The sequence below is a fragment of the Wickerhamomyces anomalus genome (assembly GCF_001661255.1).
Source record: "Wickerhamomyces anomalus NRRL Y-366-8 unplaced genomic scaffold WICANscaffold_3, whole genome shotgun sequence".
Taxonomy (NCBI): Eukaryota; Fungi; Ascomycota; class Saccharomycetes; order Phaffomycetales; family Wickerhamomycetaceae; genus Hansenula; species Hansenula anomala.
The window spans coordinates 1,952,045-1,964,579 of NW_017567112.1; the positions used below are offsets into that span (position 1 = coordinate 1,952,045).

At 34.9% G+C, this 12,535-nt stretch overlaps 4 protein-coding genes across 4 annotated transcripts; 3 read left to right on the forward strand and 1 right to left on the reverse strand.

Annotated features, from left to right (window-relative positions):
• Positions 1 to 842: 842 nt before the first annotated feature.
• Positions 843 to 2,204, forward strand: WICANDRAFT_84265 (MATE family efflux transporter; the record flags this gene model as incomplete). Its single annotated transcript, XM_019185681.1, has 1 exon — positions 843 to 2,204. The coding sequence occupies one exon, from the start codon at positions 843 to 845 to the stop codon at positions 2,202 to 2,204; it is 1,362 nt and encodes a 453-aa protein (XP_019039597.1).
• Positions 2,205 to 7,364: 5,160 nt separating this feature from the next.
• PFF1 (Pff1p) lies at positions 7,365 to 10,343 on the forward strand (the record flags this gene model as incomplete). Its single annotated transcript, XM_019181732.1, has 2 exons — positions 7,365 to 9,048; positions 9,166 to 10,343. 2 exons carry the CDS (start codon positions 7,365 to 7,367, stop codon positions 10,341 to 10,343), a joined length of 2,862 nt encoding a protein of 953 aa, XP_019039598.1.
• Positions 10,344 to 10,430: 87 nt separating this feature from the next.
• CTO1 (Cto1p) lies at positions 10,431 to 11,126 on the reverse strand (the record flags this gene model as incomplete). The annotated part of the gene is made up of 1 exon (XM_019180700.1): positions 10,431 to 11,126. A coding segment is annotated over one exon (696 nt), but the record flags the coding sequence as incomplete, so codon positions are not given.
• Positions 11,127 to 11,828: 702 nt separating this feature from the next.
• RBP95 (RNA-binding ribosome assembly factor RBP95) lies at positions 11,829 to 12,440 on the forward strand (the record flags this gene model as incomplete). Its single annotated transcript, XM_019180710.1, has 1 exon — positions 11,829 to 12,440. A coding segment is annotated over one exon (612 nt), but the record flags the coding sequence as incomplete, so codon positions are not given.
• Positions 12,441 to 12,535: the final 95 nt, after the last annotated feature.

Here is a 12,535-nt window from a genome sequence, read left to right on the forward strand (position 1 = left end):
ACCCATTGTCTCATGGTCCGTTCAGTTGAAACTGAAAAATTTCATTTGTGCAGATAATGCAGCTTGTTGAACACCATTTGTTGAAAAATTTTCTTCTGAAGTGGTTGAGTTTGGTGTGTTTCAGATGTTGATGCAGCATGTGATGCAGAAATATTGTTTTCAATTGCTGTAACACGAGGATTAGCCTTGGTTTTTCTGGCTGGTTTTCTGGTTTTGGTTACTCTAGTTGTTGAAGAGGTTGAAGAGGTTGAAGAGGTTGAAGAGGTGTTTCTTCTATTGGAGTTTCTTGTGACAGCCATTGTTTCTAGTTGATGTTGATTTAATGATCACTTGTTTTATTTTATTCGTGGTTTTAACCTGACAGAATATCCTCTACTGTGTGTATATAAGGTAATTCCGATGTTCTATTAATATACATATAATGTTACAATTAGTGGATTCTTGATTCTTCTTATAGTTGATGTGAAATGTTGAGTATTGATGAATTGTGCATAATTGGTTATTCTGGTTATGTAATACCTGACAAATTCCGTTTTCCATCAAGGGCGGAATTTTTCCTAGCAAAAAAAAAACGTCAACTTTGAAGGTTAGATATAAAAATTTGATCCATATTTCAATCATCTCTTTAGATACTCATGGATTACCTTTGAAGAGGTGCTTTTGTTAACTTCTATTCATATACCTCGCCTAGAAACGAGCTTTCGAGTGGGTAAGGAATGGCATCGCATCATTCTTTCACAGATTATGATGAAGATTCTACATCTTCAAATGAACAATTAGTTCCAGATTATGGTTCAGTACCCACAATCGAGCCAACTAAAACAACTTTCAAAAATGAATTCATGATCATTGGGAAGTCAGCCATCCCTTTGATGTTCACAATGTTTTTGCAATACTCTATAAATGCTGTATCAATCTTATCAGTTGGTCATATTGGTGAAAATGAACTTGCTGGTGTATCTTTGGCCAATGTTACATTTGTTGTAACTTCATCAATATTCATTGGTATGGCAACCTGCTTAGACACATTATGTCCACAAGCATATGGTGCAAAGAAATATCACCTTGTTGGTACTTATCTACAAAGATGTGTTACACTTTGTTTCATTATTTCCATCCCAGTCATTATAGTTTTTTACTTCAGTGGATCAATCTTGAAACATGTGGTCCCAAATGAAGAATTGGCATATCTTGCCCAATCTTATTTGAGAATAGTCTCTATTGGACTACCTGGTTATATCTTGTTTGAATGTGGTAAAAGATTTTTACAAGCACAAGGAAATTTCTTTGGAGGGCAGTATACCTTGTTCTTCTGTGCTCCATTAAACGCAATTATGAACTATTTATTTGTCTTCAAGCTTGGAATGGGGTATTGTGGAGCTCCGATTGCAGTTGCACTAAACTTTTGGATCATGGCAATATTGTTGTTTAGTTATTGTGTGCTCATAGATGGGAACCAATGCTGGTATGGATTCCAATGGAAACAATGTTTTAAAGGCTGGAAAGCAATGATTGATTTAGCACTACCAGGTATCCTTATGATTGAAGCTGAGTTTCTTGCATTCCAAATTATTACACTTTCATGTTCCCGTTTTGGTACCACTGCTTTGGCTGCTCAATCAGTTGTTTCAAGCATGGCCTCTCTAAGTTTCCAGATACCATTTTCAATTAGTATTGCAGCTTCAACAAGAATCGGAAGTCTTATTGGGTCGAATTCAAAGGAGGCTTCCAAAATATCTGTGAATGTTACATTGTTCTACTCTTTGTTTTCAGGCCTGTGGAATTTTTCAATTCTTTTAGTCTTTAGATCTCAAATTGCTGGAATCTTTACATCTGATCCTATTGTTATATCTAAAGCAGTTTATGTCTTCCCAATTGTTGCTTTAAACCAATTTTATGACTGTTTCAATGTTCTGGCTGCAGGATGTTTAAGGGCTCAAGGCCGTCAAAAGATAGGGGGCTACCTTAATTTGGCTGCGTACTATCTGATTGGTCTGCCCTTAGCTATGCTTCTTGGTTTTAAGTATGGATATGAGATTAGAGGCCTATGGGGAGGTTTAGGTGTTGGGATCTTTGTACTTGCACTATTAGAGATCTTCTATATCTACACTTCTGACTGGGATAGGATCATTGAAACTTCTATTCAAAGGCACAAGCAAGCAGAAAGTGACAAAATAATAGATGAAAATACAACATTGGTATAGATGTTTACTTGCGAGATTGGTCGCATGAAATTAAACTGGAGCTCGACTACATTTCCATCATACATAATTAGCTAATAGGTAATAATATTATATTCTATTTGATACTAGTTATAATACGGGTCTTCATGCTCAAAGATTGAGAATAAGTAATATTATAGATTCGCTAAGACCGAAGAAGACTTAAAGAGGTGAGTAAGTTTTGGATTGGGCCGTTTACTATAACTATTAATTAATGTAGTGAGCAGTAACTAGGCGCACATGCCTCACAATATAAGCAAGCTAATTATATTCTACAATATTTAAAGTAAACAATACAGACTTCGATTTAAAACCACAAAACCAAATTTATTCGTATTCGTGTACCATAGAAGCAAAAATTACGTAATACTTTACTAATCCACGCCAAAAAGGGCTTCAGGGTCTGGGGAAACTCATGAAACTTCTTGAAAAACCATCATTTTCAAACTTTTTGTGACTCCTCTAACTTTTACATACAAAACTCTTGAATTCTGCTTGAAGAGTCAACTGTTGTTAACTCTGGAGTCTGGACTTCAGCTGTGCTATCACGTGCTGATCCTGTGGGTCATAGATTTTCAGTGCGCAAAAGTCCGTTAACAGATTTATATACTTGAGCTACAGAACGCATTGAACAATAGTTTTTGCCCAAAACGTGGTTCAATTTCGACAAACTCAAAACAGATGCTTTGAATCTCTAGATAGTATACTCATCAAGTCTCACTCTCAAAGGCTGATTAAGCGATACTATCTATGTTGTGCCATTTACTTCACCTTCTTATTTGGCAGATGGCGTCTTGTTGGAACTTGATCCCAAGATCATAAAAGCCCATACTACAGTGTTTGATCACAGAAATTCACAACAAACAGACAAAACACAGGACAACATAATCATTAATCTCTAACTCATCCACACCTAAATAAACAATAAACATAAATCATATTGAAGAGAAAGAGCCCGCCATCCTACCCTTCTTTCCCCCCACTTTGCTTTACCAAAATCATGAAACAATAAAAGATTTGAGATTTCAAACCAGTTCGTTTGGATATCAACAACAAGAATTGTAAGCTTGAAAAGCAAATTCATATGTTAGGAATCATTTTTGGAAACCTGGCTAGCAATATTTAGGCATCAAGTCAAAAGTTAAACTGTTCATAAACGAGCCTGGATTTACTCTGTAAAATTGTTTACCCCTAAAACAATGTAGAAACCAGTAACCTCCAACCTTCAAAAGTCAAACTGTTCATAAAATGAACCTGGATTTACTCTATTAAAGTTGATTGGGCCCTAATCAACGAGAAACCAGTGACTAATGAAATCCTAATGCTATTGAAACCTCAATGGTAATAACAACAAGATAAAAAAACTCTTTTTTTATACTCTCTTGTACCTTCTCCTCCTATCAATCAATCTCAAGTCATTCTGTTAAAAAACAGCTGGATTTATTCTGTAAAACTGTTTACTCCTAAAACAATGTAGAAACCAGAGACTATCAATCAATCAACTATCAACTATCAACTACCCAAACGTCAACAATGAATACCCAACTGGGCTGGAACACAACAACAAAACAACATGGAACACCTGAAACAGAACCAAAGCATGAAAACATCAACACTGATAAAGCACACATCCAAATGCCAACAACAACAACAACAACAACAACAACAACAACAACAACAACAGGAAAACATCACAACAAAACCAGCTTGGAAACCCACCAGCAAATGACAATTGGAAAAAAGTGAACAAACAAATGAAGCAAATGAAACAAAACTTGGAACAACAATCGGAACAACAACCCTTGGAACAATAGAAAACAAAAATGGAACAACAGCAACAACCTCAAGAATGGAAACCCCAAATGGACCAACAGATGGAACAACAACTGGAACAAGGACGGAACAAACAAAAAGAACAAAGTTGGAATAAGCAACCGGAACATGAAGTGACAATAATAGACCAATAGATCAAATGGACAGATCAACGAACAACAACAAATGGAACAACAAAAGGGAAAACAACTGGAACAATAAATGGAACAAAACAACAGAATAAATGGAACAACAAAATGGAACGACAAATGGGAAACAACTGGAACAACAAATGGAGCAACAAAATGGAACAACAATGGAGATCAAAACAGGGGACAACAACTGGAACATGGATTGATAATAATGGACCAAATGGAACACTGATGGAAACACAACTAAAATAACAATGGAAACAGCAAATGGAACAACAACTGGGAAATGAAACAACAGTAATGTACATTGTACGACATGGACGAAAGATTGAACAGCAACAACTGGAACAACAAATGGAAAGAACACATGGAACAAAGATGAAACAACAATGGGAACAACAATGGGAAAACAACTGGAACAATAAATGAAACAAAACAACAGAATAAATGGAACAACAAAATGGAACAACACTTGGAACAACAATGGAACAACAACTGGAACATGAAAGGACAATAATAGATCAGATGGACAAAATCATGAGTAACAACAACAAATGGAAAAACAAATGGAACAAAGGTGGAATCAACAACAGAAAAAAAAGATGGAAAAAACAACAGAGGGAATGGAACAACACTGGGGACAACAATAGGAACATGAAATAAAACAACAACTGGAATCAAATGGATCAACAAATGGACATCAAAAATGGAACAACTGGGATAACGAACAAAAGGATGGATAAAATGAACAAAACAATGTACAACAACAAATGGAACGACACTTTGAACAAAAATAAAAAAAAAACTGGAACAAATGGAACAACAATGGAGATCAACAACTGGAAAAGGAAACAATAATAATGTATCACATGAACAAAAGAATGAACAACAACAACTGGAACAACAAAAGAACAAATGGAAAATCAAAATGAAACAACAGGGATAAACGAATGAATAGCATAGGAACAATAACTCAAACAACAAACTAGCTCAAATGCCAATGAAAACAACACTAGGACAAAAACTTGCAAAATCCACCAATCTTCAAATGTCAAACTATTCTTAAAAAGAACCTGGATTTACTCTGTTAAAGTTGATTGGGCCCTAATCAACGAGAAACCAGTGACAAATGAAGCTTCAACAACAACATTGGCAACAACAAAAGAACCATCAACTTGAAAAGTTCAAAACAACAAAAACACATAAGGCAAGTCAACTGAAAAACAGAATCAAATGGAACAAAACAGAATGAAGCAACTGAAACAACTGAAACATCAAAAGTACCATCAGAAGATGGATCCAAAGTACAACAATGAATTGCACTGGATAAAACATCATATTGGATTCAACAAAACGTGAGCATAGATAGACTATCATCATCACCAAAGTCTGGAACATGAATAAAACACCAAAAGTAAATGAGAAAGAAACAATCTGGCAAAGTGAACAGCAACACAACTCATCATCGACCACAAACCAAAAGCCAAAACAGCCCTAGGAGCACTTGTCATCCCAAAGAATTATCACTAGGAGTATGTGCAGGCTAATCTTGGAAGGCAGAATGAATAAATCCTTAAATTGAATCATTGAAATCTCAGAATCTCACAAAAGTTCAAAACTTCGAGATCAAATCATCCAGACCAATCATCCAGACTTATAATGAGAAGTTAAGAGTAAGGGTCATACCTTCAAAAGACTTCAACGAAATTCAAACTTTGATAAATCAAAGGTGGTGTATTGAAAATCAGATCCATCAAATGATTAATTATCCAGTTAAAGAAAACAAGTTTCAAAAACCTTCAAAAAAGAATATAAGCAGCGAACTCAAAGTTACCCAAGTCCCTAGTGCCAACCAATCATAACCAAACACAGTGAATAACTCTAAATTCAAACAAGCCTCTGGAAAAGAAAGCAGCAACTACCAACAATGGAAATTGAAACCAACAACACATGGGAAACCAAACAATCAGCTCTGGATAACAACCAACCAAAAAATGTACCAACATGATGAATACCTGATGATGAATGATGAAAGATGAGGATCTAAAGTGAATGGTAGATGGATAAAAGAATTGGGGATTTGCTGCTATCTAAATAGTTTTTGGGGCCTTCTGCCACAGAAACACTTTACATGGTCTTTTTGTAGCTCCAGACACAAAACCAAACAGTTTATTGTTGAAAGCAATAGTAACTGTGACACAAAACCAAATAAACAACTCATACTACGATCAATTTTCCTTTTGTAACTCTTGACACAAAAACAAATTTTAGTAGCAGATTTAAATTAATCTGGTTACAAAAACCGTTGCTGACACAAAAACACTGTTTGTACACAAAAACCGAAAAGATATCACTTTGTGTAACTTGAGATTCGTTTTTGTACCACGGTCTCTGTGTTCAACACAAATGAATAATCCGGAAGCTGTAACACTTGAGCAGTAGTACAGTCCAGCAATAACTATGACATCATCTACTTTGTATCTGGATCTCTATGAAGTCTGAGTCTGATTTTTCAAAAATTGAAAGTTGAACTTCACAAAATCATCAATCCTGGACTTTTTGTGACTCTGTAAAATTCACCATACAAAATCTTTGACTTCTTCGAAAGAAGTCAGTCCAAGATGACTCTGATATCTCTATACTTTCGTTTTAGTTTTTGGTGTCACAGTGATCAATTGATCACCAATATCACAGGCCACGGCCTCCAGATGTAACAATAACATAAACCTTTGTTATGGCGCCTAACAAATACAAACAAATACAAACCCAATTCGTGAATTGATATGATCTAAATTAACAGATCATCAAAGCTGGTTTAGCCATGAATCCATTGCCAGTGCAATCTTTTCTCTCAATCGGTGTGCTGAATATATATAATTCACAAATTACAATTCAAATTGAAAGTCTCGATAGCTTTGGATCTCTGCACAAGTGTCATAACGGTACGTCCTGTGCACAGCTTTCTCTGGTAAAGACACACATCTCTTTAGCCGAAATAGGAAGTCAAACTTCCTGAAACGGAACTGTGATAATGTGCTGCGCAAACCGAGGAAATACAGTAAAATCAATTTTGAATTTCAAGGGCAAGAAAACTAAACATCAAATTTCTATGAAGTTTAAAGCTTTAATACTTTGGTAAGCTCAAGTATATCACATTGTTCTATAAGTCAATGCTAGGATGAGTGACTCTGAACAGCCAGCTGATCATGAGCATGGCTCAATTCATAGTGGAAACCAACAAAATGTGAATAACAACAACAATAATCAAAATAATAAACCAATTAGAAAACCAACAAAGGCGTCAGATGCACCATCATTTATCGTACAGACAGTTCGCTCGGTTTTTGGTTTCAGAAAGACTTCATTGACTTTATTTGTCTTTTTAACATACGCTGTTGTGTTTATACTAGTGAGTTGGGCTAGACAGAATTCATTATCACTTCCATCAAAAGAGCCATCTATTTTATCCTCTTCTTGGACTGACCTTCAAGTTATTTCATCAAAACCACATCCATACACATCACATGCCAACGATGAACTCCATGATTATTTACTTGAAAGAATAAAAAGCTTGTCAGCTTTGAAGAGTTACATTACTTATAGTGATGATTATAAGAACTCTTTATCTTCATTTTATGTTGAACAAAATATGTGGAATGCATCAGAAGAAATCAATATTCTAAACTATTTTGAAAGCTCAAATGTTTTAGCTAAAGTTGAAGGTAAAGATCCAAGCTTACCAGCTATCTTGTTGAGTGCACATTATGATTCCGTCCCAACAGCTTACGGTTCTACTGACGATGGTGCAGGTGTTGCTTCCTTATTGGGTATTTTGGAGCACTATGCAACTTCCAAATCACAACCTTTGCGCACTATCATATTTAATATCAACAATAATGAAGAATTTGGCCTCTATGGTGCACAGGCTTTTTTTGATCATCCATGGAGTCAAAATGCATCATTTTTTGTCAATTTAGAAGGAACAGGTACAGGTGAACGTGCAATTCTATTTAGGGCAACTGATTATGAAATTGTTAAATATTACAAAAATGCAAGATCTCCATTCGGTAGCTCAATTTTCCAACAAGGTTTTGCAAGTGGATTGGTTCATAGTGAAACTGATTATAAAGTTTACAAAGAACATGGTTTAAGAGGTATTGATATTGCTTTCTATAAACCAAGAGACTTGTATCATACAAGATTTGATGCCATTCAACAAACTTCCAAGAATGCATTATGGCATATGCTTTCAAATGCATTGGATGTTACTATCTCCTTAGCTGAAGATGAAGAAATTTCCGATGATGCAGAAACTCCTGCAGTGTTTTTTGATATACTAGGATTGCATATTATTATATTACCATTAACAAGTATTTATGTCATCAATATTGTTTTGTTGGTTGTTGTTCCAATTATCTTGTTTGGTTTTGCAATCATTATCAAAAAGAGAGAAATTTGGGATATTGGATTTAGCTGGATTAGATTACCAATTTCTGTGCTTTTTGCAGGTATCGGTGCCAAAATTATCAGCGATATTATCCAGTACATAAATCCTTTAGTTGTCTCAAGAGATTTCACAAGCCCATTAGTCACTGTTTCATCAACTTTCTTATTCGTTAACTATGTTATCTTGACAATTTCTAACCATTTTTGGCCGGTTCATGATTTCAAATTGTTGATTACCCTAGAAGTTTTCTTTGTCTTATGGATTGCTCTTGTTGTTGCCACTGTGAAGGAAAATGCACCAAGTATTTATACAGGTGCTTATCTGCTCACGATTCTTTATGGTTTATATTCAGTCTCTGTCATTCTTGGTTTATTGGGTATTGCATTGGCTTCTCCAAAGAAGGAAAGAGTTACAGGTTCGAGTTATGGAAGTATTGATGCAGGAGCAGTACCACAATCAAATGAAAGTTCAGATGAGAATGCGCCATTATTGGCAAATTCAATTCCAAATTCTGATACAGATGCATATGAAGATGATGAGGATGAAGAAGTTGTTGTTGTTAAAGGACATCCAGCACATAATTCATTTACCTATGATTGGAGTTTACAATTCTTGATTTTAGTTCCATTGACCTTTTTATTATCATATTCCTCAGTTGAATTAATTTTGGAAGGTTTGAATCAAACTGTTCAAGAAAGTTTGAAATCAAACACATTATTGTTCCAATTGATATTCTTGTTCAGCATTTTGTTGACAACTCCACTTTTGAGTTTTGCATACAAATTGAATTCATTATTTGCAATTTTATTAATCATTTCTATTACTGTTGGAAGTTTGATTTCAATATTTGAAGCTCCTTTCACAACAAATGCTCCTGTGAAACTCAGATTTGCTCAATCAATTGATTTGGATGCTGGCTCAACTCCAATTGTGAATGTTTTCGGTAGAGAAGGTTTAATTGAACCATTTTTGAGAGACTTACCATCTATAAAGAGCAATCATGAAAAAATCAAATGTGAATCCCTACCGGATGGATTACAAACTTGTTCTTATAAAGCTGATAGACCTTATTTGATTGATGGTACATCTAAACAAAATGATATTGATTCATATTTGAGTATTGAGGTTTTGAAAAAAGGTGCAGAAAGTAACTCATCTCCATATTCACCATTAACTGGAGAAATTGCTATCAAGGCTAAAGATAATAGAGCTTGTACCTTAACTTTCAACAGTACCAGCTTTGCAACTGGTAAATCAGGGAAATCACCTATTAGAATCATCACTTACTATAATGATAAACCGTCTAATTCATCAAGATGGGGTCAAGAAAAGAAAGCTTTAGTGAATGTCCCTTCTGGTCGTAGTCAAGATGATCAAGGAAATGAAATTTTCAAATGGTTACCAGGTGTTGATATTTTCCAATTACATAAACTAGATTGGGATCAAGAAGCTTATCATATTGGATTGCAATGGATTCCAAAATGGTTAGAGGATGGTGAAGAAGAGGAACCATCAGATTCACCAAAAAATAAATTAGGTGTTCATGTTTCTTGTTATTGGGGAGAATATGAGCGTGAATCCATTGTTGATGGTAAAGGAGTTTCCAAAATCCCTGCGTTCAATGAACTTTTACAATATGCGCCAAATACGATCTCATGGACAAATAGATATGAAGGGTTGGTCAAAATTGACAAGTATATTGAGCTATAAAAGTTTTTAAATCAAGTCATTCAATTCATTCCAGTTTCTAATATGTTTTATTTTAGCGTCACCTTTATTAATACCCTCGTCGAATTTGATGTTCAATTTTTGTAGAGTTTTCAAAGCAGATCCATCACCAATTATTATACCATAATCAACTTCAAGCATTGGTAAAATGTCTGTTGCACTATCCCCTATATAATACACTGCATCTTGAATGCCACTATTGTTTAACTCCTTCAATAGTTTTCGAACGTGTTCAACTTTATCAGCACCTGTACGAATTGAAACATCTTCTTTAACTTGACCAGTCAATTTATCATTTGTATGCTCAAATTCGTTTGTTATTATCTGGAAATTTTCATCTTGTTCAAATCCATGATCTTTGAAAATTTTGGACATTATGACTGAAGTCCAATTACAACTCAATATAATGACTGGTAGTTTGGAATCATATAATTTCTTGAAAACTTGGAAAAAATTAGGTTTTATCTCAACTTTGGATGCTTGATCTTCTAATGTTTTCAAAGTGACATCTTTAAACAATTGTAATCCAACATATTCATTAACGGAACTTAGCTCAATTTGTTTTAACCCTTTTTGAAATTCAAATTCATCTTTTAATGTGTTTCTTACTCCAAAGTTCTCTGTATAGAGTTTATAATTGGAATAATACAGTTCAGCAAAATGACTCCAATCTCTTGGGAACTTGGGTGTTGTGATATAGGCAGCTTCTGCAACTAATTGAATTGTATCCTTGTTTGTGATGGTATCATCCCAATCCATAACAATGGCTTTTATCTTGGGGAGATTTGTGGACATTGTGCGTGATGTCGAAAAGAGTCTTAGACTTGTTGAATAAAGGATTGTGAATATGATAATAAGTACTATAACCTTGGGAATTGAAGGTTTCATAAAGTTTGTTTTGAGAACTTGAAGCAAACATCAAGACTTTTTTTAAGATCTAGTTTTATTGATCATTCACCTCCGAGAATCATGAACTTCGTAACCGCATTTTCATTCTACACCAATATAATCAAAGAGATACCATGAGTTAAGCTATACACCTTATAAAAATAGACTAGATCTGAATGTTTACGAACTCCTATATCAGTCACCTACTGGGTGGTGGAATTTGCATCCCAACCACAACTGTGACTGACTCAAACTGTGTAATTGGTTTGTTCTCGCAAAATGTTGAGACTGACAAGATGGCCCATGTGGAAAGCAACCATCCATATACAAATATATTGTCAACACATTCTGCTGAGTTTTGAATGTGAAGAAAAGGGAAAAGAGTTTGTACAAAGTTGAAAACTTCACTACAAAATTTTTTTTGCACCATAGAAAAAAAATTCGCGAACGAGATGAGCTTTACCCTGCTCTGGCCCATACAAAAAAAAATATTTATGTACTTGTGAATTAGTTAACTATAGAACTGTTTGGCTAATCAGAACAGACAGGTTAAGAAAGATATAGGAGTCTACCAAAGAGATGACTGAGCACGTACCGGCATGGAAGAGAATAGGGCTTAAGGTGAAACAGGACCTTGAGGAGGACCCACTGGCCATCACAACCCATTTGGACTCTGGAAAAGTCACAGCCAAACAGACAAAACAATTAAACAAGAAGAAAAGAGCTGCTCAAATTGGTGATGGTGATGGTACAAAGAAGCCCCCAAAGAGACAAAAACTACCAAAGAGTGAAAGACCGCCCCCACCTGAAAAAGATCAGCTTGTGTATTTGAAGACTTATTCTACAGATAGAGAAAATTGGAAATTTTCTAAACAGAAACAAAATTGGATTCTAAAACATATAAAGGTTATAGAAGATAAATATGAAGAATACTTGATCAATTATCTTGCTGGTTTGCAAGGTGGTAGTAAAGATAGATTAATAGAAAGCTTGAAGAAAGTTCAAGAGAGTTGGAATGCCTCAGCCGCTGAAGATGAAGAAAAGACAACAGAGGAGGAGACTAAAGAATCTGAAAATAAAGAGGTGAAGAATGATGCTAAAAATGATTTGGAAAGTGTTGATAGTGATTATGCTATAAGGGCTAGAAAAATCGTGGAAACTATTACCGGTGAAAAGATAAAATTGATAGGAATTGATGATAACGAGGCTAAAGAGCAAACTGATCCAGAGCAATCTACAAATCTTGATACAGCTGCTACAAAAGCTAATGATCAAGATGTTTCAAA